This window comes from Crocodylus siamensis, chromosome 3, assembly GCF_052110815.1.
Source record: "Crocodylus siamensis isolate JL-2025a chromosome 3, ASM5211081v1, whole genome shotgun sequence".
Lineage (NCBI taxonomy): Eukaryota > Metazoa > Chordata > Crocodylia > Crocodylidae > Crocodylus > Crocodylus siamensis.
This window is the reverse complement of record NC_143397.1, coordinates 110,478,378-110,506,178: the sequence shown is the minus strand read 5'-3', so window position 1 is coordinate 110,506,178 and position 27,801 is coordinate 110,478,378. Positions and strand designations below refer to the sequence as shown.

Here is a 27,801-nt window from a genome sequence, read left to right as displayed (position 1 = left end):
ACTTGTCAGTATTGACACAGTGTAATGAAAAGGAAACCCAGAGCTAGTAGTAGAATTTTAAGAATTTTTATTTTTGGTAAAGCTGTATATGATTTAAATACGACTTGCTGATTTATCCTATGAAATGCAACCACAAGCATGTGTGTGCATACTTAAAAAATATACGCACGTGTGTGCGTGCACGCACATGCATACACTTTATATTAATAGACCCTTTTGCTTCTGTCCATATGACATAGCAGCATAAAAGAGATATGCCATATAAACCAAGTGTATGTTGCAAAATGTATACTGCTGTAACAACCTTCAGCTTCCTGCAGGTGGGAACACGAGTTGTAGTGGGGATGATTTGGAGGGTGACACCAGCAAGCTCCACGTGTTTAGAAAATTTTGCAGTGGTTGCAGGCACACACTGGACCTCATGGCTATAAGCAGCAGCATGGAACATGGGGCGTGTCTAATAAAGATACAAGTTCTTCCAGTCTAAATATACTCTCTTTATTATTGCACAGAGGTCTGTGTGAGAAACAACCACTGTTTTACAGTGAAAGTTCTCAGAATGGTAGAGACGTGTAATAAAAAAATTTGGCTTATAACTAATATTCTGTCTCAATACTGAAATCTTGGGTGAGGATTTTGGAATTTCTATAGAATTATGGGAAAACAAGGCTGGAAGGGCCCTCTGGAGGTTTCATAGATTTCATAGACATTAGGGCTGGAAGGGACCTCGGGAGATCATCGAGTCCAGCCCCCTGCCCAAAGGGCAGGAAGTCAGCTGGGGTCATAGGGTCCCAGCAAGATAAGCATCCAATTTACTCTAGATAAGCATCCAATTTACTCTAATTGTTTAATACAATAGCTTGATCGAGGCAGGAATATCCTTGCTTAAGCATCCAAACTAAGTGTTTGTCTAACCTGCTCTGAAAAGCTGCAGTCTCTAGGTAATCTGTTCCAATGCTTAATCTCCCTCACTTTAGCCTGCCTGTAGGCTGCAATTTACGAATGTCTTTGCTTTTCCTACTATGTATTTTCTTGGGTCTTGTCTTCACTAATGTTCATTCATAAGAGAGCCTTGCCTCCATAACTTATTCCACCTTGCTAAGATGCTTGTATTCTGGAACAAGTGTTCACATATGGGAATAGTCAGAGAAACTAGACAAGTTTGTGTACACGTTTCTCTCTCTCTGTCATCCTGTCTTTGACAACTGTGATTGATTGCTTGAAATTTGCTTGAGAGGGATTGTGATTGTTGGAGATGATTTTAGTATTTAGTAGATAGTACATTGCTATTCTAAGCTTTTGTTGCCACCTTTGAGGGTATACAAATATATAGGGGTCTTCTCAAATAGAGGAGGCAGCTGGTTGATTTCATGGGCAGATTGCAGTGCCGGCTGCCATTTTCACGGGCATGTCATGGCGGGCCCCTTCTTCCCACATGCCTCTGCTTGGCCAAGGGTCCCATCCCTCCCTCAAGATTGGCAGATGGCCTGGAACTGTGGCTTAATTGCTTACCATTAATGACTTCCATGGGCTTAATTGGGGGATTAAGCCCACAAAAGCCATCAATGGAAACATTATCAAGCAATCTAAGCATTTAATTAAACTCTAAACTGAAATGTCTTATGAAATTAAAGCTATACACAACATGAATTGTAACTAATACCATGACAGTACTTTTATTAAAGGATGTTATAAAAAGGAATTTACTCAATGCTAACCTTGAGACAAGCAGTTCATACTGTGAAATGCTAGCATGCAGCATCCACTGACAGTAACTGCTGACATCCTCTGTCTCTGCGGGATGAACATTTGTCTACACACTGAGATGGCACGCTCAGCATTTACTGAGTTCATTGGAACGGTGAGGCGGCATTTTGCCAAGGCATACAAATGTGGAAACCAGTCACAGCCCAAAACACAGGCATAGGTACAGGTATTTTGCACTCTTTGACAAAGTTCATGTAAGCAGCATGTTTGTTGTCATCCTTCTGCCATCCAGGAATTGATTTCAGTAGCTGAGGGTCAGAACTTTAGAACAGGCACCTGGTTGGGGTCCAAAATGTGAACAGCACTAAGGAGAGAGGCAGCCAGTTGTCTGAACCGCTGTGGTAGTGACAGGTCATGCCTACTGTACTGATTCAGCTTTGCAGCTGTTGCCCTGGAACAGGTTCCTTCTCTGCTAGCTTTCGGAAGGACAATGTGACAGTTCTTGTTGATGCCATGTCTTCGACCCAGCTTATCAAATCCATCAGCTTGTGTGCTTGGTTGATCACAGCCTGTCAGCCTTCAAGCTACATTAGAAGCTCCATGAACTGGGTGACATTTTCTGCCACAAATGTCTCCCTGTTCCAGGAGATCCTACCAAGCACACAGTGCATGTTTAAGCTTTGCGATTTCCAGCTCCTTGCTCACAAACTGCTGGTAGTACTACATATGCTGTGCGTGGTAATGGACTGCACTGAACCACAAGTTCCACCTTGTGAGCATTGGCTTTGGTGGCAGCAACACAGTGGCATGTTAGTCCCCACATGTGGTGGGGGACTCTGTGTACCAGACCTTATCTTATGGCTTGAAGGCTTTCCTGAAGGAGGACACCAGGTTCTCCACATCAGGGAACTGCGTGTGCCAAATGTCACTTACTAAAGACAGAATGTGCATATTGCAAGTGACATGAACTGCATTGGGCAGCATTCCTTGGAGCACATCAGAGAGCTGTTCACATGTACATGGTGTTGTTAGACAGGAAAGCTGAGATCTTGTTAAATTGTAAGCTATACTTGACAATTGCCTTCATGATGACTTGAGACAGTAGAAAAATTGACAAACATGAGGTGGACTGGCTCTGTTTAAAAAACAGACAGGTCCTGGTCTGTCCAGCTCACAGGTACAAATAAAATTTGCAGCACGTAATTATTTTGAGAGCTGGTGCCTTCATCAGCTGCAGTGGAGGAGGAGCCATATAGTGCTAATGCAGTCTTTGTGAACTGTACATGTGAAGCAATCACTAGAAAGAGAGAGTCTTGGTAAAGCGTGTTTGCAACATGGAACGCTGCCAGCATTTGGCACATTTTGGTTCAGGTAGTCCCTTAACTTTGGGTGATCAGGTTTCTCCAGCAGAATGTTTGCCACTGTGAAAGCCTCCAAGAGGGAAAATACTGTCTTTTGCTTTGCCAAGCTGTTTTCTGTGGTCCTTTACACAGCAAGGACACGGTCATTTGTTTCTTCTTCTGACTTTCAGCCTCTGTAACAGCCTTTTGCTTCATATGCACCTCAGACTCTAGGTGTCCATCTATACTGGTTTTCTTCAACACATCCAGAGTTGCATTGAAGGTGGTACAGAACAGTTTGCCTCCATCTGCATGCAAGGACCCTGCAGAATACTGCCTTATATGGTCCAGAGCTGAAATGTATTTGTATGACTTGAAGGATTTCTTAGTCTTTATCTCTACTTCTTGGGCTGTTTCCCTGATTGGCCCTGGCTCCTGGACTGAGCCTGTGTCACAGGTTCAGCCTGTGATTTACTCCCTCTCCCCAACACCTTTCTACCCCCCACCCCAAGTGCTTCAGTACTGCAGAGCTTCCTGCCCTTTTCGCTGCTGGTAAATTTTTGTTTTTTTTGTTTTTTCCTTCTGCAAGGCCACCAAAATCACAGAGCCTGCTGTTTTTACAGAAAACACCTGATTCAATGTTTTCCACAAAAAACACAAAATCATGATTACAGTAGGTCCCTACAAATATATGCTTAATACATGGTATGTTACCAAAATCGCTTACGTTGGGAATCTTTGGTTGCCACTATAAAGTGAAGCATTGAGTTCAGGGGTGGACAAAATATGGCCATTGGGCCAGATCTGACCTGCCGAGGGATTTTATCCAGCCCATGGCGGGTCCCTCAGCCCTGCCTGGCCCAGGCTTGGGGGGCAGATTAGTCCATGGCACATTGGGCTGGTCCCACTGTCCCTGGGTGTGCAGTGGGGCTGGAGTAGTGTGGCAGCTGGATTCCATTGCCCAGCAGCCCTGGTGGCAGTGGCTCATTCTGGCTGCTGCTGCCAGTGTTGCCACCACTGCCTCCAGACCTGGCCCCACTGCTGGTGGAGTATGCATACACCCTGGCCTGTCTGCCTCGTATCTGCTGCTGAGGTACCAGATGGAGCAGGTGGGTAGGGTCCCTATGGAGACAGGGAGCAGTGGCTGGGGCTGGGATTGAGATCCTGAGGTGGTGACAGTGTGGTGCTGAGCTTGGGGTAGAACTGCAATCTGCTTCCTGCCCAATGAATCATGACCAACCTGACCCATGAAGGGGTGGAATATACGCCCATGGCTGCAGTGTAGTGTTGCCCGACACCATGGGGCAGCCTAACGTGGTCACAATCTGTTGAGGCTGCCCCATGCTGCTGGGGTACACTGCTCCACAGCTGTGCTGTACTGGGGCTGCCCGCATCTGCCTATTCTGGTGTGGGGGCATAGGTCACAGATGTGCACTCTGCCCCCCTCCTGGGTCAAGCGGATTAGGATTCATTGTATGGGGACTGGATAGTGATTCTGCCCCAGGTCCTGGCCTATGACTCTGCATTGTCACTGCCCTGTGATCTCAGCCCCAGCCCCACCTGGCCACCCCCTCTGAATGCTGCTCCCCACCTACCCATCTGCCTCCTGGATACTACTCCCTGTCTACCTGTGGCCCCCTCCTATCTGCCTGGTTGAGCACGACAAGCTCACAGGGGCCACTTTGGGAGTTTTGGTGAGCTGTTGTTGGGCTGGGAGGGGGCTGGGGGGGAGTGTTAGTGGTGCTGACCTGGCCCACAACAGGTCACCAAAACTCCTTAAGTGGTCTTTGAGCCAAATAATTGCCTACCCCTGACCTAGTTGCATCAGATAAGGATAAAACTATAACAGGCTATAGTATACCAGTGAAGGTTTAGGCACAACTGGCTTTTCTCCTGGGCTTTCTCCTGTGGGCAGGCTATTACATAATTATGTGATTTCTTGGACTTTCCCGTAAAGCAAATGCTACTAATTAATGTCAGGTAGGGTACTACATTTTTTTCAGCCAAACGTCAAATACTTTCATGCTTTTGTTATGTTTTTTGCAGGCACTGATGACTGGTAGCATACCAGGTTTCATTGATGTTATCATGAACCTTAATTCTTCAGTGCTCCTGGAAGACAGTCTTATATGGCAGGCAAAAACAGCTGGAAAAAGAATAATCTTTTATGGGGATGACACTTGGGTTAGGCTGTTTCCAAAGCATTTTGTGGAATATGATGGAACTACATCATTTTTTGTGTCAGATTTTGCAGAGGTGAGTGGCTTTTTATAAATTCAAGCTATGTAGTGAGAATACAAATATTTAATAGACATCTAGTGAATGTTTTCCTTAGAGAAAAGTTGCCTGCCTTTTGTAAGGCATTTGGTACTGGACTGGAGCAGGCTATTCTCAAATGGGGTTTGTGGTATGAGACTAGGGACTTCTGTTCTTCCATTGATTTTTTTTTTTCCTTTTTTTTAATGTGGAAGGTGCTTGGATGATGGTAATAAGGCAACAAGGGCAAAGGGCATGTGAATAACTGCCCTTAATACTTACGCGACTTACCCATAACACTTTTGGTGAGACACTATGTTACTTTGTGGAATTTTTAAACAGTCCAGTCTGCTCTTAACTTTAATACAAGCCAACTTTAAAAAAAAAGCTTATTAGTATAGATCGAGTCTGTGGGGCTTACCACAACCCAGCATTTTAATGTGCCTTGCCTTGCAGCTCCTGCAGGAGCTGTGTGGCAAGGCATACAATGGGCCCAGTTGTAGAGAGCCTCGTGGCTCTTCTCACCAGGAATCTTGCAGCCCACTCACCTAGCAGCCCATTTTCAACATTGGGATGGTGGCTGTCCCAGTCCCTATGGCAACCCTGGTCCCAGTGCCAATGCTGACAATCAGCTCCTGATAGAATCAGAACGAGGGCATGCCACATACTTGGTTTATGGTGCCATACTAACCAGCTACAGAGTTGTTACACATTTTATGTGGAATATCTTTGTAGCTGGTTTGCCACTCTGACACCATAAATTGGCTGAACCTGTGGCACTTAGTATTTATAGTTGATTAACAAAAAATTAAATCTGTGCCGGGGCCTAAATAATCTATCTTTTTCTTTGAACTGGCAAGCACCCTGTACCTTTCTCTAATTTCTCTCAGACTTGAACGTAATGATTCTTTTTCACATTTCCTTACTTCCTAGTGAAAGGGAGAAATGATTATGAAAAATATTTTTGCTTTCATCCCTAAGGTCGACAATAATGTTACCAGGCATTTGGATACAGTGTTAAAAAGAGAAGACTGGGATATACTAATACTTCATTACCTGGGATTGGACCATATTGGTCATATTAGTGGACCCAACAGCCCTTTGGTGGGACCAAAGCTACAGGAAATGGATGAAATCCTTAAAAAGATTCATCTCTCTCTCCTCTCAAAGGTGAAACATGTATTTCTTAAAACAGATCTAATAGTTATAGACTGAGGTGCTTGACTGCTGGCCTGTGGGCAAAATCTGCCCCACAGTCCTCTTTAGGGCTCTCTACGAATCCTGAAATGTGGTGGTAGAAGAATGGTGGCACTGCTTGCCCACTGCCAAATTTCAGGACCTGTGGAGAGACCTGGGACTTGTGTGCTGAATCAGGTGCCCAATCCCAGTGTGCAGGGTGAGGCAGGGATTCAGCTCTGGGGACTTCAGGAGCAGCTAGCAGTCCCTGGGCTTGCAGGAGTGCTGGTGGGGGCTCTGCTTGCTGTGGTAGGGGGCAGGCTGTGGGCACACCCTCTGCCTCCACCCAAGCCCGGCTTCCCTGCCTCCCTCCTGGTGCAGCGCAGCCGAGCTCCATAGAGTCCTGCCAGCCTGGCCTCATGTTCTTGCCTGGCTGTTGCTGTGCTCCATGCGCCTGCTCGCTGCCCCTTCCCTCGCCAACCACAGCCATTTCCCCACTCCCCTCCTCCCTCGGTCTGCCAGCTGGCCAGCCCAGCTGCAGTGCCAGGGATGGCAGGTGTTGGAGCAGTGTGCATGGGGGGCAAGGGGACAGGGAAGCAGCAGAAGGGCAGCAGTGGCAGATGGTGGGTGTGGGGGAGTGGCAGCAAGAGGAAGCACAGGGCTGTGCCAGTGCCTGGGGGCAGGAGCAGCAGGAGCACAGCACCTGGCCCTGCAGAAGTGCTGGGGGGGCCTCTGCCTGCTGCAGAGGGGCACTGTGGGCAAACCCTCCCTCTCCACCCAAGCCATAACCCTCCCCAGCCACCCTCCCTCTGCACACAGCCCCCCACAAAACCCACACCTACCCACTATATACAAGAATAAGAACTTCATTTTGAGCTCTGATACTATCACCTTTATGTATACTACATACACATGTAAATGAGGAAAAAAATATTTTTTGAAATGAAACTAATGAATTTTGTACATGTTTTTGGTTTTTTTAGAATAATTTGGTATTTTTCTGGTTCTGAGATGGCAAACCCCTTTGCTGAAATGAGTACTTCTGAGCGGCAAGAGGAGGGACTTCTGGTGGCAAAGTTCAGGGGTTAGGAGGTGGCACTAAGGGTCCCAATATGGCAGCCAGGGGGCAGGGCACCTATCAGGGGGTGGTGCTGCCCATGCGGCCCTTGATGGCTTGCCAAAACTCTGTAAGCGGCCCTCTGCCCAAAGTAATTGCCCGCCCCTCTTGAAGACTTATAGGGTAGATGATTGCACCACCTCTGGGGGGAGCTTGTTCCATAGTCTGGACACCCTAGTTGTAAAGAAGTTTTTCCTAATGTTCAGCCTGAAACTATCTTCCAGGAGTTTGTGGCTGTTGTTTCTAGTTTTTCCACAGGGCGCCCTGGTGAACAGTTGTTCGCTGAGCCCCTGATGTACGCCTCTGATATAGCGGTAAGGCTTAATCAGGTTCCCTCTCAGCCTTCTTTTCTTTAGGTTGAAGAGTCTGAAATCCCTCAGCCTCTCCTCGTATGGCTTGCCATGCAAGTCTCTGATTATACAGGTAGCCCTTCTCTGGACCCTCTCGAGCTTTAGCCCATCCTTGTTGAAGTGCAGTACCCAAAACTAGATGCAGTACTCCAGCTGTGGCTGCACCAATGTTAAGTAAAGTGGGAGAATCACTTCTTTGGATTTACTGGAGATGTATCAATTGATGCATGCCAGAGTTTTATTGGCCCTAGTGGCTACTGCATTGCATTGCTGGCTCATATTCATTCTATTCTATTGTTACCCCCGGATCCCTTTCAACTGTAGTGCTGGTCAGGTTAGCGATGCCCAGTCTGTAGGTGCGCTGGGGGTTCTTCCTTCCCAGGTATAGCACTTTGCATTTCTCTATATTGAACCTCATCTGGTTCTGTTTTGCCTAACATACCAGCCTGTGTAGGTCTGCTTGTGTCTGCAGCCTATCTGCAGGTGTGTCAGCGCAACCCCATATCTTGGTGTTGTCCGCAAACTTGGCCAATGGGCTTTTCATCCCCTCATCCAGTATGTTGATGAAGATATTGAACCGCACTGGGCTAAGTACAGATCCCTGGGGTATGCTGCTGCCCAAATCTTGCCGGGATGACACTGATTCATTCATTTGGACTCTCTGCATACAACCAGTTTCGCACCCACTTGGCAGTCCTGCAGTTGAGCCCTATATCTTCCAGTTTTCTGATCAGTACCTCGTGGGATACCATGTCAAAGGCTTTCTGGAAGTTGAGGTATATGATGTCAACTGCTTTTCTTTCATCCAGGTGATGAGTCACCTGATCATAGAAAGAAATGAGGTTGGTCAGATGAGACCTGCCTGTGATGAAGCCATGCTGGCTGTCATTCAGTATCATGCCTTCTGTAAGTTTGTCACATATAGCCTCTTTGATGAATATTTCTAGGATTTTCCCTGGAATAGAAGTTAAGCTAATATTTGTTTGTAAGCAAAATTTCTCCCTAACAATGCATACATTTAGATACGACTAATATTGCTTAATAGGTACAGAAGCACATCAGGGGTTTATTTAATGGAGAATATAAATTTTACTCCTGAACTGCCTGGTCACTTTGAGAGATTCTGGTATTTGTTAGAGTTGTTGATTTGTCTTAGAGCCTCTTTATAGAAATTGTTGGCTCAAGAGCTCCAGTCTTGACTTGGTTATTTTCATGGAGCCATGAATCTTTAGCTTAGTAGCTGTTCTCATCAACAGCAACAGTACTTCTGTGTAGCTGTTTCTGTAGTGAAGCTGCTTAACCAGATCCTTGGTTGTACAAAGAACAGACTCTATAGAAGCTGTTCCTTTACCAGTTCAGTACTTTTCAACATCTTTAATGATTTGGATGTGGGGTGAAGAGCTCATTGGCTAAGTTTGCAGATGACACCAAGTTATGGGGGAGCGTGGTTATGCTTGAAGATAGACTACAGATACAGGCAGACCTAGACAAGCTAGCAAGTTGGGCGGATCAGAATCTGATGAAGTTCAGTGTTGAGAAATGTAAAGTGCTACACTGCGGTACAAGCAACCCCCAACACACCTACAGGCTTGGGGGCACCAAACTGTCCTGCACCATGAATGAAAGGGACCTGGGGGTAATAATAGACCACAGTATGAATATGAGCTGACAGTGAGATGCTGTAGCCAGTAAGGCAAATGATACTCTGGCATGCATCAATTGATGCATCTCCAGCAAAACCAAGGAAGTGATTCTTCGGCTCTGCTTGGCACTGGTGAGACCACAGCTGGAGTCCTGCGTCCAGTTCTGGGCATCACACTTTAACAAGGACATGGACAAGCTTGAGAGGGTCCAAAGAAGAGCCACTTGTATGATCAGAGTCTTAAAAGGCAAGCCATACAAGGAAAGGCTGAGTGATCTCGGACTCTTCAGCCTGAGGAAAAGAAAGCCGAGAGGGGACCTAGTAGCAGCTTATCACTACGCTAGGGGAATACATCAAGGGCTCGGTGAGCAACTGTTCACCAGGGGACCCAAGGGGAAAACCAGGGGACCCAAGGGGAAAACCAGGGGTAATGGTCGAAAACTTCTGGAAGATGGATTTAGGTTCAACATTAGGAAAAGCTTCTTCACAGTCAGTGTCCAGACTGTGGAATAAGCTCCTTCCAGAGGTGGTGCAATCACCTACTCTGGAAATCTTGAAGAGGAGACTAGATAGTCAACTTGCTGGGGTCACCTGACCCCCAGTTATCTTTCCTGTTTGGTGTAGGCGCTGGATCCAATGATATTCCGAGGTCCCTTCCGGCTTTACAATCTATGATTAAGAATGAAGGAGAAATTACTGTAGTTATTCTTGAAGTGTGGCTGCATAGCATTTAACAATTACTGTGTTACCATATTTACCTGAATTTAAATTGACCCTGCTTTTCATAGATTTCATAGACATTAGGGCTGGAAGGGACCTCGGGAGATCATCGAGTCCAGCCCCCTGCCCAAAGGGCAGGAAGTCAGCTGGGGTCATAGGATCCCAGCAAGATAAGCATCCAATTTACTCTTGAAGGTGTTCAATGTAGGTGCTTGAACCACCTCTGCTGGCAGACTGTTCCAGACCTTGGGGGCTCAGACAGTAAAGAAATTCTTCCTTATGTCCAGCCTGAAACGGTCTTGCAGGAGTTTGTGACCGTTCGACCTCGTCATCCCTTGGGGCGCTCTGGTGAACAAACGTTCCCCCAGATCCTGGTGGTCACCTTTGATAAACTTATAGGTGGCCACCAGATCACCCCTGAGCCTGCGCTTTTCCAGGCTAAAGAGTCCCATGGCCCTCAGCCTGTCATCGTAAGATCTGTTTTCCTGACCTCTGATAATGTGCGTGGCTCTCCTCTGGACTCTCTCAAGCTTCTCCACATCCTTTTTGAATTGTGGAGCCCAAAACTGGACGCAGTACTCCAGCTGCAGCCTCACCAAGTCCAAGTACAAGGGGAGAATGACGTCCCGGGATTTGCTCGAGAAGCATCTATGGATGCAAGCCAGTGTTTTGGTCGCTTTACTAGCCGCAGCATCGCATTGGAGGCTCATGTTCATCTTGTGGTCAATGATGACCCCCAAGTCTCTTTCTTCTGTAGTGCTAACCAACGTAGCACTGCCAAGCCTATAAGGGTGCTGCAGGTTTTTCCTCCCAAGGTGGAGAACCTTGCATTTTTCGGTGTTAAACATCATGAGGTTCTCGTCTGCCCATTTGCTGAGCTTGTCCAGGTCAGCCTGGATCACCCGCCTGTCCTCTGGCGTGGATGCTTTGCCCCAAAGTTTGGTGTCATCGGCGAACTTGGCCAGTCCACTCCTGACTCCAATGTCCACATCGTTAATGAAGATGTTGAACAGTATGGGTCCCAGGACAGAGCCTTGAGGGACCCCACTGGTCACAGGGCACCACGATGAGTGACTGCCATCAATCACAACCCTCTGGGTCCGAACACGAAGCCAATTTCCCAGCCAGCGGATCGTGGTGGAGCCAAAGCCACAACTGGGCAGTTTGGCCAAGCGGTGATCATGGGATACCAGATCAAAAGCTTTTTTGAAGTCAAGATATATGACATCAACCTCTTCTCCCTTGTCCAGGTGATAGGTCACCTGGTCATAGAAGGAAATGAGATTGGTCAAACAAGACCTACCCGCAACAAACCCGTGCTGGCTGTCCCTTAGAATGTTAGCCTGGGCCAGTCCATCAAGGATGGCCTCCTTAATAAACTTTTCTAAGATCTTCCCCAGGATAGAAGTCAGGCTAATGGGCCTGTAGTTAGCCGGATCCACTCTCCTCCCTTTCTTGAAGATCGGCACCACATTGGCCTTCTTCCAGTCTTCGGGCACTACACCAGAGCGCCAGGAGTTTTCAAAGATCCGTGCCAGGGGCTGGGCTATGACGCTCGCCAGCTCCTTGAGTACCCTGGGGTGCAGGTTGTCAGGGCCAGCTGACTTGAAGGTATCCAGCTTCTCAAGGTGTTCCTTCACGAGGTCAGCCTTGATGGAGGGTAGGGGATCCCCCTCACCCAGATTTCCCTGTCCCATAGCAGGCATGGGCATCCCGTGTGACTGATGAAAGACTGACGCAAAGTACCTATTTAATAGGTTGGCTTTTTCCTGGGCGTCAGTTGTCAGTTGCCCCATCTGGTTTAGCAGGGGTCCAACATTGCCCTTGCTTTTCCTCCGGCTCCCCACATATCTGAAAAAGGACTTTTTGTTGTCCTTGATGCCTGAAACTAGTTGGAGTTCAGTTGCAGCCTTGGCTTTCCTGGTTTGGTCCCTGCAGGACCGGACCAGCGCGGAGTAATCCTCCTTGGAGGTGAATCCCGTCCTCCATCCTTTGTAGGCTTTCCTTTTTAGCCACAGTAGGTCTGCTAGGTCTCTGGAGAGCCAGGGGGGCTGCTGTGCCTTCTTGCTGCCTTTCCTCCGTGTTGGAATAGATTTAGCTTGTGCACTGAGGATCGCTTCCTTGAGAAGCAACCACTCTTCTTGAACTCCCATCTCCCTGGGGTCATGGTCCCTGAGGGCCTGACCGACTAGCCTCTTGAGCTTGTCAAAGTCGGCTTTTCTGAAGTCAAGGACTTCTGTGTTGCTGACTGACTTGCCAGCTTTACGGCGGATGGTGAAGGTGATCAGCTCGTGGTCGCTGTCACCCAACTTCCCATCCATCACTAGGTCGCCAATTAGGTCGTCCCCCGTAGCCAGTACCAGGTCAAGCAGCGCTTTGCCTCTCGTTGGCCCATAGACTTCTTGAGTCAGGTAGAGGTCATCCACGCATGAGAGAAAGCTTTGCGCCCGCTCAGATTTAGCTGAGTGATCTTCCCACGAGATGTCCGGGTAATTGAAGTCACCCATGACAACCAAGGTCCTGGAGCAAGCGGCCTCAGTCAGTTCCCGGGCGAACTCCTGGTCAAGCTCAGGACTTTGAGTGGGAGGTCTGTAGTAGACTCCCACCGTTGTGTCCCCTGTGCTGAATTCCCCACGAATTTTTACCCAGAGGGTCTCTAGCTGTCCATGCCGGTCACCAACATCAGCTTGCAGGGACATGTAGCTTTCCTTCACATAGAGAGCTACACCCCCGCCCCTTTTGTCAACACGATCCCTCCTGTATAGGGTATAGCCCTCTATACCTGTGGTCCAGTCATGGGTGGAGTCCCACCAGGTCTCCGTTATCCCAATGACATCATATTTCTTTGCACTGAGCAGGAGGACGAGCTCGTCCTGCTTGTTGCCCAGGCTCCTGGCATTAGTGTACAGGCAGGCAAGTGTGCCCTTGGGGGCTCTTGCCTTGCCCACAGATTGTGCCAGGGCTGGGGCAGGGGTGGGCTCCCTTAAGTGCCCCTTTAAGTGCCTTGGTCCGCTGGCCTTGTAAGGGCCGTTCAGCGGGCCAGCAGGGGCAGTAGTCCCCGCATCCCCCAGCGGGCTTAGTTTAAAGCCCGGTGGAGCAGGTCAGCCAGCCTGGCTGAGAAGAGCCTCCTCCCCAGGGGAGAGAGGTGGAGGCCATCTCTTCCCAGCAGCTCGCTGCCTCTCTCTCCAAAGAGCGGGCTGTGGTCATGGAAGCCAAAGCCTTCCCGATAACACCAGCGTCGCAGTCTTTGGTTCACCGCATGGATCCTCCTCTTCCTCCTCAGCCCATAGCCTGAGACTGGGAGGATCGATGAAAACACCACCTGAGCTCCCAGACCCCTAAGCCCCGCTCCCAACTCCCTATAGCGCCTCATGACCTGGCTGGGGGTGCTCCGAGCCATGTCATTGGTGCCCACATGAATCAGGAGCATGGGGTAGTGGTCTGTGGGCCGGAGGAGCTGCGGGATCCTCTCCGCAATGTCTTGGATGCGGGCCCCCGGGAAGCAGCAGACTTCCCGGGCTAAGGGGTCGGGGTGGCATTAAGTAGGGTTACCATATTTCCAGGATCATAAAAGCAGACACCAATGGGAGGGAGGGGGCAGGAAGTTAACATGGGCTGGGGGGAGGAGAGAAGGAGGGGTATACGATTGTTGGGTGGGGGCAGTGATGCCTGTGCCCTGCCCTCCACTCCCAACCCACAGCCCCCTGCCCTGTAGCCCTGGTAGTGCCCCTTACTCCTGGCCCACAGCTATCTTCTCCCACCTCAGCACTGCTGGGGGCCCTCGCTTCCAACCTGCAGCTGGTGGCCCTCACTCCTGACCCAGAGTCCCTTGTCGCCCCAGCCCTGCTGCCCATACAGCTCCTGCTTGCATGTGTGCGTGCGCACGCACACACACACACACACGCTCTCCCTCTGCCTGTGCCTTTCTCTCTCTCTCTCTCTCTGTCTCACTTGCGAGGGCCCATGACCCCTAATAGCCAATCACCTTACCTGCTGCTCCCAGCCTAAAACATCCAAGCTGCTTATGCCTGGGAAAAGTGGAGGCAAAGCAAATACCCGGACATTTGTTCTCATTTTAAAAACCTGCCTAGACATGAGGACAAGGGGCCAGAAAAGAAGACCTGTCTGGGAAAATGCACATGTATGGTAACCCTAACTTAAGACAACACCCCAATAGTGAGATTCGATATTTGAAAAATGTATACGTTTGTTATAATTTTGCAGGTATAGAATCCAAGTATTGGAGGGTTGTCTTGAATCCCATTCCCCACTGGTACAGAGCAGGGAAAACAGTGGATGGGGGTGGGGTTGGGGTCAGGCAGCCCCCTTGCCCTCTGCCCCCCACTTGTTCCCCCTGCAGCCTTCCTGCCACTTGCACCCCCATGCTCCTGCTCTCCCCAGTCTCTTTCCTCCCTACTCTCCCCAGTCTTTGCCTCTCCTTCTCTTCCCCACCCCCTCTTTCCCTGCTGGCTGATGCTGTTCAGGCTCTTTCTTCCCTGGAGCACAGCACCGAGAGTCACTGCCCCTGTTGGCCACGTAGTGGTGTTAGCACTGCTGATTGGCTGACCCTGGAACAGAATTTCCATGTGTTCCATGCCGTGGAGGAACACCAGCCTGAGGCAGAACTAGCCTGTGCGTGATGGTAAGCGGGGAGAAGGGAACAGCAGGGGAGGGCTGTCTTAGATTTTAGTAAAATACAGTGTCTCTTAGCCAGTGTGCTGTAAAGGTAGTGTGCCATTTTAAAAATGTGAATCCCTTCAGGAAATATTCATATTTTATAATGATAAAAGCAGTAGAATACTAAATGTGTGCATAGTTTTTGCTTTAATACAATTGAGGTCTTTTTTTTTTTTGTGCGAATTGCAGGAAGGAGAGGCTTCTTTGCCTAATTTACTTGTTGTGTGCAGTGACCATGGGATGTCTAAAACTGGTAGTCATGGGGGTTCCTCAGAGGAAGAAGTACACACACCTTTGCTATTTGTCAGCTCTGCTTTCAAAAAAAAAAGCGGTAAGGCTTAAAGCATCTTAATATACTAAAGAAGCTGTTCATAATGACAACAGTAGTTTAAGCTTAATCTTTAGAATGTTGTCAATTTTACTTCATAGTGGCCTTTTACTGCCCAGTAAAAACAGTAAACTTATATATTGGTATGAATTGTTGATATAGTGCACTCTGTTTTAAGTGTATGATCTTGGGACTGAAAAAAGCTGTTACTCAAAATAAGCAATGCTCATTTACTACAGGAATAGCCATTGCTAAGCTTTTTGCACCTCTTTAGGGCTCCTTACCTGGTTTTCAGGGTGTGATCAGATGTAACAATTACAGTGTTTCAGATCCTTTAAAAGGTCTCAAAGGGCCAGTTGGATAAATGTGCAAGCCCTTTGAAACATTCCAAAAGTGTGTGAAATGCTCCAAAATAGTACTTTAAATGAAGCACTGTTTTAGTGTTTCACTGTGGTTATGTATGCATGACAGTTTTCCATCTGTTCAGTCACTGGGTCCCCATGGGTACCCCTACTGCTATTGGTGCTGGTCATACCACTCTCTTTACTGCCACAAGACTTCCAACTTGTAGGCTTCTGCCCTTCTCCCCCTGCTTGGCTGGGGAGAGAGGAGAGTAGAAGGGATTGGAGCTGGAGTGTCAGGCTCTGGAGCTTAGAAACATTTTCCCCCCACTTCCCCAACTCATCCCATCCCTGCTTGACCCCTCTTAGCAGTCTAGGCTCTTTTTTCTCCCCTCTCCCTTACCTCTGAGGGGAGGGGGAAGCAAAGAACACAGCTGGAGGTAACTACAGCTTCCTTTAGAACCTGGCTGGCACTAGAGAAGGCTGCAGCATTTTGAGATGTTCTAGCTAGGAGCAACACACAGGAGTATGTGTGTCCCCTGACTGAAATGTTTCTTTTATTAAACATCTGTCTGCACTCTCAGAGAACCTTTTGCCTGTAATAGCAGCCTTGAAATTGCAAGGACGTAGGGCTTTTCTTTACCTTGATAGCAGCCTGTCCTAGTATTGAGGGGCAGGTCCTGAGCATGACCCAACTAGATGAGTCAACAGCCACATTTCAGATCCAGAAGTTCACTAGGAGGCAGCTCCTCAGTCCCCAGTGCTTGCTCTCAGGCATGCTGGAGAGTGAGGGCTCAAGACCAGTCGCGGGGAATGAGCCTGGAGCAGCATCACTTATATATTTCTGGTTTGGAATTAGTTTGTGTGTTCAGGTGGTGGCAGCATACTTGCCTACTCCTGGTGCTGGATACAGTACTGCTGCAGTAAAAGCAAATCCTTCTTCTGTTCAGGGCTGTTGAAAGCGATGGCTTCTAGTTAGTTTCACTAATTATGTAGGCAAAGAGAGAATATAGGTTACTATGAGGCAAATTTGCTTCAGCAGTTTATGCATCTTAACTGCCATGAAGATCAGCAGTGTTTGTTAAAGTTCAAGTAATAAGTAACAGATTGGGACTAGTATTGTATTATGCAGTTAAGAACAGTACTAGCAAATTACCCTTCAAGAATGACTGGGGGGGGGAGCATGTGAGGCCAGAGCCCTGTGCCCCTGGGCCCGCTCCCCCTTTGCCTCCTGCTCCTTGGGGTCTGGGCCTGCTTCCCACCTCCCTGCTGCAGTGGCAGGGGTGGGGAGAAGTGGGCGTGGGCCTGATGTGGGGGAGGACCGGGCCTGAGGGGGGGGAGAAGCTGGCTCGCCACGGTGGGAGGGAGCAGCAGGCCTGGGCCCACCTGGCAGCAGCGGCAGAATGGGAGAAGCGGGCTCAGAGCCGATGCGGGGAGGTGGGGAAGCAGTGGGCCTGGGCCTGAGGGAGGGGAGGACGTCCAAGCCCAAGCCAGAGGAAAAGCCAGCCCACCGCAGTGGTGGGGGAGAGCAGTGGGCTTGGCCACACATGGCAGTGGCTGGGGGAGGGGAGGCATGAGCCTCCTCCTTGCCCTTAGGCCCAGGTCCACTCTTCCCCCACCTCCCCTCCTCCCTCCCTGTTGACTCTGAGCCCCCTCCTTCCATTTCCCTGCTGCTGCTGGGTCGGCCTGGGCCCACTGCTCCCCCTGCAACAGCGGCGCGGCTTCTCCCTTGGCTTGGGCTTGGTCCTTCTCCCTCCTCCCCCCCATGTGGGGTCCAGGCCCACTCCTCCCCTCCCCCCACTGCCACTGCGACGCAAGCAGTCTTCCCCCAACCTGTGTTGGGCCCAGTCCTTACCCCCCACTGTCTCTTCGTCCCATGTTGGGCCCTGCGGGTCGTGACCATGGTAGGTGGGAGGGGTGGGTCGAGGCCACAGCTGTTGTCCCTTCCATGGCATTCCAAGCCCACTCCCCCATGTGCTGCTGCCAACGTCACCTGCAAGGAGTAAGGGTGGGGTGGGGGGGGGGACGCATGTGATGTCACAGTGCTCCCAGGGCAGCTGCAGTAGGGCTTGGGGCACAAAGCTCAGTGCGTGGCGGCAGCCGCCTCCACCTTGTGCACAGATTGTGGGGGGCCTTCACCAGGGTGCGTGCAGTGGCAGGAGTCCCCCATGCCTGGATGAGCCACCCAGGCTCCAATCAGCAACTACCTTTGTGTACCACTTGGGCTCTGGTGCCTACCTTGTGTACTGCCTTGGCTCTCTCTCAGCCCCCGCAGACTGAGATCAACTGTCAGAGGCTTCGCGGTTGATGGTGATTGACTGGTTGGTGACCACGTATCGTTTTGCATCTGGTTGTGACCGAACCCACCTGGAAGGTGGATTTGAAGGGTTTACCTGCAGGCTAATGCTGTACTGCTCCAGTTCCCTTATGATCCTGTCCTCCTTTCAATTTACATGCCCTGCCTTGTTGGAAACAAAGCATCTGGAAGAGGTTGTCTCATGTCAGAAAAGGGGAGTCCAATGCTAAGTCTGCTGCCACCTCTACTGTTTTTACCCTAGCAATTGTAAACCTGGCTTTACGTGCCATAGTCACCTTAAGGGCAAGAATCGTGGCCTCCAGCCACCCCTATAGCCTCACAGGTTTTACTCAATCTGTGTTTATCTGGTCTCCTGACCATCCTTGCTTCAGGCCCCAGGTCCCTGATCCTGGCCTGGGCTTCAGCCACGCCTCCTCACACCTTTGTTCAGCAGCTTGCTCTTTCTTGGATCCAGGCCTCAGCTCTGTGCTAAGGCTTCAACTCTGTCTCTAGCCCTTTTCCTCTCTCGTTTGTTCTTCTCAGGAAAAAGCCAAAAAAGAAAAAAACTCTGCAATTTGCAGAGCATTCTGCTGTGTAGCTCCTGACCCCTCTTTCCTGTTGTTTCCAGGCCTCTGGGAGATATAAACAAAAACAGAACTTCACTGGGCACAAACTGTCCTCAACAACACTCCCCTCCCCGGTAAACACCAACAGTTCTCAATCAAATCCTCACCCCTTCGGCGCACTTGTTTTCAGCAGGCAGAAAATCCTCCTTTTCTGATGAACTCAGGTTCCTCCTCTCTTTCAAGAGAGTTCTGCTGTCATGCCTCTGCCCCTCTTACCTGCTGTTCCTTGCTGTCAGGCTCTCTGCAAGCAGCACTTGCTCTGCTGGCTACCTGTTCCGCTCTCTTCCTTTCAGTAACAGGGGTAGGGATCCTCTTACGTTGGTGTCCATTAAGTCATGCTCGTACATGACCTTTTATGGTGGACTTCTGTGACAGTTGTGCCTCTTTGGGGCTGTCTATTAGCGGTCCTGCAACACTGATCAAGGGCCAACTGCCCGCCTTCTCGCTTGCCATGCCTTGTTATTTTGCTTGATTGGAAGATCTTAATCAAGCGGGAGGATGCCTATTTTTTGTATCAGTGCCTGAGGCACTGTCTGCGGCTCCTTTCCGCCCCTTGCACCGCAGCCCAAGCCTTGCAGATGTATCTGATGTTGTTTAGGTCTGTCCTATTCTCTGCGCCACGTAGATGCTCTCTGGCTTGTTAGCCCGTGCCCCTACCGGTCCCGCGCTGCCCATTCCAAGACTTAGTTTCATAGTGTCTAGTGTTGGAAGGCAGCTGAGTAGATCTAGTCTGATCCCCTGCCATGGCAGGAAAGATTACTGGGGTCAAACGACCCCAGCAAGGTGTTCCTATAACCTCCTCTTAAAGACCCCCAGGGTAGGAGCTAGCACCACTTCTCTTGGAAGTTGGTTCCAGATCCTAGCCGTCCTGACCATGAAGTAGCGCCTCCTGATATCTAGCCTAAATCTACCCTGTACCAGCTTGTGACCGTTATTCCTGGTCACTCCTGGCAGTGCTCGGGGGAACAGGGACTTCCCCAGTGCCTGCTGATCCCCCCTGATTAGTTTGTAAAAGGCCACAAGATCCCCCCTCAGCCTTCTCTTGTGGAGGCTGAACAGGTTCAGGTCCTGTAGCCTCTCCTCATAAGGCCTACCCTGCTGCCCCCTGATCATGAGCGGCTCTCCTCTGGACCCTCTCCATGTTGTCCATATTTTTCTTGAAGTGCGGTGCCCAGAACTGGACGCAGTACTCCAGCTGTGGCCTGACCAGTGCTGCATAGAGGGGGAGGATCACCTCCTTGGGCTTGCTTGAGATGCATCTGTGGATGCATGACAAGGTGTGGTTGGCTTTCTTGACTGCCTCCCCACACTGCCGGCCCATGTTCATCTTGGAGTTGATGATGACTCCAAGATCCTTTTCTGCCTCTGTACTGACAAGAAGGGAGCTCCCCATCCTGTAGTTGTGGTGCCGTTTGTTCCTCCCGAGGTGCATCACCTTGCACTTGTCAGTGTTGAATCCCATCCTATTCTCGTCCGCCCACCCTTGTAACCTGTCTAGGTCCGATTGTAGCCTATTGCTCCCTTCTAGCGTGCCCACATCCCCCCACATCTTAGTGTCATCAGCAAATTTGAACGGGGTGCTTTTTACCCCCTCGTCCAATTCGCTGATGAAGATGTTGAACAGTGCGGGCCCGAGGACCGAGCCCTGCGGAACCCCACTGCCCACATCCCTCTAGGCTGAAAATGACCCGTCCACCATCACTCTCTTGGTGCGGCCCTCCAACCAGTTGGTGACCCAATTGACTGTGTAGGTATCGATACCACAGTCCCCCAGTTTCTTAATGAGAACGGGCTGAGAGACAGTGTCGAAGGCCTTCCGAAAGTCCAGGAAGACTATGTTCACTGCTACCCCTGCATGTAATGATTTGGTGATCTGATCATAGAAGGCCACCAGGTTGGTCTGACAGGACCTGCCACTGATGAACCTGTGTTGGTTGCCCCTAAGCATGAAATTCCCTGCTGGCCCCTCATGGATGTGTGCCAGCATAGTTTTCTCGAACAGCTTACCTGGGATCGAAGTAAGACTAACTGGCCTACAGTTTCCCGGGTCCTCCTTCCCCTTTTTGAAGATGGGAACCACGTTGGCCCTCTTCCAGTCTTCTGGCACCACACCAGAGCACCACGAGTGCTTGTAAAGCCATGCCAGGGGTCCTGCAATGACCTCAGCTAATTCCTTTAGTACTCTAGGTTGGAGATCGTCTGGACCGGCTGACTTGAATACGTCCAGTCCCTCCAGAAGCTCCCCAACTAGTTCCTCACTAACCCTTGGCCTAGGTGTGCCTCCCCTGGGGCTTGAGAGGGGCCCAGTGGGGGGTGGCTGTTCCGGTCCCTGCTTAGGAAGATGGAGGGAAAGAAATTGTTAAATATGTTGGCTTTGTCATCTGGAGAGACGACCAAATTTCCTAACGTGTCCTACAGGGGCCCCACATTACCCGGAACCTTCTTTTTACCCCCTGTGTATTTAAAAGAAGGACTTCTTATTGTCCTTAATCCGGGAAGCTAGTCCCAGTTCCATCTCTGCCTTGGCCTTCCTGACTGCCCCACTACATCCCCGAGCAACTGCACTCTCCTTGGACACTTGGCTCCCCTCCCCTCCCCTCCGGGACCTCAGTGCTTCCCTGACTATTCTCCTTAGCTCTTTGAAGTCTGCCCTCCTGAAATCTAGGGCCGCTGCCTTGCTGCAGGCCTTTGCCACCTTGTGCTGGATGGTGAATTCCAGCAGGCGATGATCACTGTTGGCCAGGTGGTTGAGCACCCACAGCCCCCTCACCAGGTCATCTCCCGTGGCCAGCACCAGGTCCAACAAGGCATCTCCCCTGGTGGGGCTGTGCACCTCCTGCATTCTTGCTAAGAACCTATGTGAGCAGTCAGACCTGACTGACTGCTCTTCCCAGCAGATGTCTGGGAAGTTCAGGTCCCCCATGACTACCACATCCTTAGACTTCACTACCTCTATGAGCTGACCTAAGAATTCCTGGTCGAGCTCTTCTCCTTGGTTGGGAGGTCTGTAGTAGACCCCCACTGTTAAGTCGGTTTCCCCTCGACTGCCTTGTAATCTAACCCAAAGCACTTCAGAGTGCCCATCCTCTGATTCTTTATTAATTGATGAGATTGGGTATTCCTCCTTAACGTAGAGTGCCACTCCCCCACCTTTCCTTCTTATCCTGTCCCTCCTATACAGCTTATAGCCCTTGACATTCACTGCCCAGTCATGTGTTGAGTCCCACCAAGTTTCAGTGATCCCCACTATGTCCGGGTTGGTGTCGGCCAGCAGGAGGGCGAGTTCCTCCTGCTTGTTTCCCATAACTACGAGTGTTTGTGTAGAGGCATTTGAGGCCTCCTGTGGATGTGTGTACTGGCCCCCTAATCACAGCATTGCCCTGGCCCTTGTTGCTTACCTGTATATACGTTTCGCTTGTTGGTCTGGGCTGGGCTGTACTTGTGGGCATTGCTTGGTCTGGCAGGCCGATAATTCCTCCACCCTCATCTTCCCCTTCCCCCGACGAGCCTAGTTTAAAGCCCACCGGAGGAGGTCTGCCAACCTAGAAGAAAACACGCTTACTTTTTGGGGAAAGGTGGAGCCCATCCCATCCAAGCATGTCTCTCGTCGTGATGTGCTGATCATGGTTGAGGAAGCCAAAGCCCGCCTCGAGACACCATTCCTGAAGCTGCCAGTTGGTCTCTGCGATGCACGTTTCATGCTGTCTTCCACGTCCACTCGCTGGTAGGATAAAAGAGAAAACCATCTGCACCCATCTCCTGTAGCACGCACCCCAGAGCATGATAGTCCTCCATCAGGCAATCAGGGCTTCTCCTGGCCGCATCATTAGTACCCACATGGACTAGGACCATGGGGTAGTAATCAGTGGGCTGGATCACGGTTTGGAGCATCCCTTTGATGTTTTGAATTTTCGATCCAGGTAGGCAGTAGACTTCTTGCTAGTGCCCACTCTGGGGCTTCTCCCTGCCCCCCCGCTTGGCTCTGGGGCTTCTCCCTGCCCCCCCCCTTGGCTCTGGGGCTGGGGCCAATGTACCCCAAACAATGCTGCGCCCTCTCTGGCACCAGGAACCCCCATGCTACTGTAGAGTCCCTATGAGGCCTCCTCCAACCCCTAATAGCTTCACCCGGTCCTCTGGTCAAAACAGTAAACACAAGAACACAAAGCCCCTGGGTTACAACATAAAAGCTAGACCGTTCTGGTCAAATGAGAATCCATCCCTACCATAGAGAGAGCGCACCAACCCCAGCAGCAACCAGGGGATGTTCTCACCGTCAGAGTTCTCCCCTTTGTCTGCACTGGCCAAGTTCCTCCTCCCTCAGCCACTGGAGGGAAACTGCCTTCCTGGCCTGCCTGGGCTTAAGAAGGGCTAAGCTCCACCCCTTCCTGTCTCTAGGTTTCACTGGTTGCCCTAGCAACCAGCACCTGCGCAGTCCTGGCAACTGGCACCTGAGCTTCTCCCTTCTCGCCACTAGGGGTCTCTCCGGAGCTGTTTCTGCTCTCAGTCGGAGGGCACCCAAGAGCTCTGTGACACATCTCCCCCCCTTCAGCTCCAGACTCACCAAGCCAATCTTCATCCTTGTGGGAGTTGCCTCCCCCTGGGCTGCTCTCTGGGCTTGTCTTCTGGCACCCAACAATCCAGATACAGGAGGCAGAGGTTTTCAGGCGCCTCCTACTTTCCTTTTCCCCAAGGGCACACCATGTGGGATTTGTTGGGAGTTACCTGCCACAGGTAGTCCCCCCACATTAGCCACCCTAGGTGCACCCAGACTCTATGTATTCTTTGGTCAGGATGTTAGATGCTTTAGCATAGCTATGGTGGGGGGGTCTGTCTCTGAGGCCCCCTTCTTTTTTTCCTCTTCCTCTCCTTCACAAGGTGCTGACCTTTCTCTTCTTGTCTTCTGACAGGCTGGCCTTGACTGGAAAGGCCGGTACTTAGGGGGATCATCCTGCCTCCCAGTAACAGGGTTAGGTTTCCCTGCCACCCAAGCCCTCTTCTTTCTTGTCTGGGATCCTTCTGATTCCCCAGGTCCCTCTTCCTCCTCGTATTGCCTTGAGAAGAAGTCAGCATTTGTATTCAGGGTCCCCGGGTGATGTTTTATCTGAAAACAATATGGCTGTAGCCTAAGGGCCCACCTCATCAGCCTAGCATTGTCCGTTTTCATATTTTGTAGCCAGTGTGAGGGCGTGTGATCAGTGTGAACCAATGTCCTAATTGATAGTACCGGAACATTTCGATAGCCCATTTAACTGCCAAATGCTCCTTTTCTATTTTGGCGTAATTCCGTTCTGGTGGATGTAATTTCCTACTTATGTAGGCTATAGGGCGTTCTTCTCCCTCTCTCTGCATCAACACCGCTCCAATAGCTACTTTTGAGGCATCGGTCTGTACTTGGAACGATTTATTAAAGTCAGGTGTATATAAAAGGTGTTGCAAGCACAGTGTATCCTTCACTGCTTGGAAAGCCTCTTCCACAGCTGGTGTCCATCTCACCTTGGTAGGGGCTTCCACCTTTGTCATCTCTGTCAAAGGTTCCACCACCTCCGCAAAATGAGGTGCAAACCTCCTATAATAATTGGCTAACCCCAAAAAGGCTCTCACTTGCCTTTTAGTATGAGGAGCTTGATACCTCTGTAGGGCCTCCACCTTGCTTAACAATGGTCTTACCCATCCGCTTCCTACTAGGAATCCCAGATATTGGGTTTCCTTTTCCCCTATTGTGCATTTTTTCGGATTGGCCATCAACCCGGCCCTTCAAGTCCTGCACTGCTGCTTTCAGTGTGGTGAGGTGCTCTGCCCAGCTTGCGGTGCAGATTACAATATTGTCAATTTAAGCCACAGCGTAGTCCCCCATGTAGAGCTAAGACTCTGTCCATTAGACATTGAAATCTAGCTGCAGCTCCATGTAATCCGAACGGCATACGTCAGAATTAGAAAAGACCCTAGGGGGTGGCGAATGCTGTCTTTTCTTGATCCTCGGGAGCCACTAGGATCTGCCAGTACCCTTTTGTCCGGTCTAGGGTGGAGTTATAGTGCGCTTGCCCAATGTTCTCTATCAGTTCTTCTATTCTTGGCATTGGGTATGCACTGAACCTAGCTACTGCATTCACCTTCTGGAAATCAATGCAGAGGTGAATTTTCCCATCGGGCTTTGGTACTGCCACAATGGGGCTCTGCCAGTCGCTGTGTGATTCGCATATAATGCCTCTCTCCAGCATCATTGTTATTTCTGTTTTTATTTGGCTCTGCAGTTGTTTGGGAATCCGCCGCCAGTGCTCACAGACCACCTGGCCTGGAGGTGTTCTTATTCGATGTACCACACCCTGAGCTTCCCCAGGTGTTTCCTGGAATACATCTCCATACTCCTTGATTAGCTCGGTGACCTGTCTTTTCTGTGCTTTTGATAGTCGTGGGGCCAGTTCCACGTTCCCCGTCCACTCTCCTTAGTCAATGAGGGTCCCAATTCCAATTCCTTGGGATGGAGGGATAGGTACATGCATTCCTGGTCCTCCCACGTTAGCATGTTAATGTGGTATACTTGCTTCTTCTTCTGTTTATCTATCTGGTACACCTTGTAGTCTACGGGCCCTACTTGGCGTACTACTTTGTAGGGTCCCTGTCACTGCGCAAGCAACTTACTTTCCCGGTCTGGCAATAGAACCAACACATTATCTCCCACCTCGAATTTTCTTGTCCATGTGCCTCGGTTGTAATATCTCATTTGACATTGTTGTGCCTCCCTGAGATTTCCTAGGCCCGCACTTCGGGCTGCTTCCACACGTTCCCACACATGTATTACATATTGGATTAAGTTCTGGTCTTTACTCTGCTGTTCCTCCCAGCTTTCTTTAGTCAGATCCAGAATCCCTCTTGGTTGGCGGCCGTATAATAATTTGAAGGGTGAAAACTCAGTCGAGGCTTGTGGTGCTTCCCTTACTGCAAACAACAACGGTGGTATCATTTTATCCCACTCCTGAGGTCTGTCGACCACGAACTTCTTTAACGTCTGCTTAAGCATCTGATTGAAACGTTCTACAAGTCCATCTGTTTGGGGGTGGTATGCTGCCATTCTTGGGTGTTTAATTACTAAAGCTTTGCTCACTCCCTCAAACACCCACGATGTGAAATTCGTTCCCTGATCCGACAGCAGTTCTTTAGGGAGTCCAACAAAGGAAAATATCTTCACCAGTTCATTTGCCACCTTTGGGGCAGATATGGTCTGCATCGGCACTGCTTCCAGATACTTTGTGGCATAATCCAGTAGATCTAATATGTGCTGGTTCCCGGTGCTACTTCGGGGGAGTGGCTCCACGATGTCCAGTGCCACCTGCTCAAAGGGAACCTCCACCACAGTATTGGAACTAAAGGAGCCTTTGGGGGTGGTCTTGGATTCACTTTTTGGCACACAGGACATGAAGTGCAATACTTCGCCACTTCCCGCAACAGTCCTGGCCAAAAAAACCTTGCCTGAATATGGGCTTCAGTCTTGTCCTTGCCCAAATGTCCCCCCATAGGGAGCTCATGAGCCACCTTCAACAAAGCTCGCCGATAGCGCCGAGGCACCAGCAACTGTGCAGCCTCCCCTCCTTCAGGCTTCCCCGGCTTCTCTCGGTACAGGAGGTCATTTCTGATCTCGAACCTCGGCGTTGTGTTCATCAGTACCGGCTGTAATATCTCTCCGTTTCGTTGGGCCAAATGTTCTTGTAACGCTGGCTGAAAATCTGGCTCCCAACTTTGCTCCAACTGGAAATGCTTATCTTCCTGTAAGTATGTGATGTCCACCTCTTGTTCACCCCTTTCTTCGGAAGGGCGTGGTTCGGTTGTGCCTGTGAACACTTCTGCCTTCTCCCCTAGCCTCACATTGGCTATCTCCTCCAGCAGTTTGGGCCAGTCGCAGCCCAACACCACTGGATAAGGCAAATGTTCAGCAAGTCCAGCCAGCGTCTGATGGGTCCTCTTGTCTACTTGTAGGGTGGCCCTCACCCTGTCGATTTTGAGGGGGTCCCCACACCAACATTGCACTTTCACTCTATCAGCTACTCCCTTTTCTTTTGTTGGTACCATGTCCCCCCCGCATCATAGTCTGTAATGAGCCTGAATCTAACATAGCTCATACCTTTTTCCCCATTGACTATCACGTCCACCGTTAGTGTGGGCAGCTCGTTTCTTGCCTCAGTGTCGACTTGGGTCCCTTAGCCACACATCCCTACCCAGATAGTTGGTTGCGGGTGGGTGCCTCCGTTTGTGTTGGCTAACAGTGCTTTTCGTCCTGTGGCATGATCCCGTAGGCCTAGTGCAGTTAGACATAGCCGATCTTCGACTTGCTGTTGTGGCTCTGGGTCTGGTGTTGGTATCCACTCCCGTTGCACTCTCTTGATGGACCCAAGGGCTCATTTCCTCATATGGACAAACCAGCTTCTTAGGGTGCGAATGGCCGTATGAAAGATTCCCGGCCAGTGCACCACTGTTACAGTTGTGCCTCTTCGGGGCTGTCTATTAGTGGTCCCACAACACTGATCAATGGCCAACTGCCTGCCTTCTTGCCTGCCACGCCTTGTTGTTATTTTACTTGATTGGAAGATCTTAATCAAGCGGGAGGCTGCCTATTCTTTGTCTCAGTGCCTGAGGCACTATCTGTGGCTCCTTTCCTCCCCTTACACCTCAGCCCAAGCCTCGCAGATGTATCTGAAGTTGTTCAGGTCTGTCCTACTCTCCGTGCCACGTGGATGCTCTCTGGCTTGTCCCTCAGCCTGCGCCCTCTAGCTAGTCTCACAGCCCGCGCCCCTACCGGTGCCCTCTAGCTTGTCCCGCACTGCCCATTCTGGGACTTCTCACTAGTGCCCACTCCGGGGCTCCTCGCTGCCCTCCCCCTTTACTCGGGGCTCCTCGCTGGCCCCCCCAGCTCCGGGGCTTCTCCCTGCCCCCTGGCTCCGGGGCTGGGGCCAGTGCACCCCAAACAGTGCTGCGCCCTCTCTGGCGCCAGGAACCCCCACGCTACTGTGGAGTCCCTGTGAGGCCTCCTCCAACCCCTAATAGCTTCACCCGGTCCTCCGGTCAAAACAGTAAACACAAGAACACAAAGCCCCTGGGTTACAACATAAAAGCTAGACCGTTCTGGTCAAATGAGAATCCATCCCTACCATAGAGAGAGCACACCAACCCCAGCAGCAACCAGGGGATGTTCTCACCATCAGAGTTCTCCCTTTTGTCTGCACTGGCTGAGTT

General features: G+C 50.3%; 1 protein-coding gene across 4 annotated transcripts in view; it reads left to right on the top strand.

Moving 5' to 3' along the window:
* PIGG (phosphatidylinositol glycan anchor biosynthesis class G (EMM blood group)) overlaps positions 1-27,801 on the top strand; it is a 184,460-nt gene that overhangs the window by 9,274 nt on the left and 147,385 nt on the right. For 3 of the 4 annotated variants that reach the window (XM_090038961.1, XM_090038958.1, XM_090038960.1), the window contains 3 exons: positions 5,094-5,303; positions 6,285-6,473; positions 15,175-15,316. In XM_090038961.1, coding sequence (XP_089895087.1) covers positions 5,094-5,303; positions 6,285-6,473; positions 15,175-15,316 — 541 coding nt within the window. The remainder of the gene's footprint in view (positions 1-5,093; positions 5,304-6,284; positions 6,474-15,174; positions 15,317-27,801) is intronic. The other variant, XM_090038962.1, reaches the window with a different exon arrangement.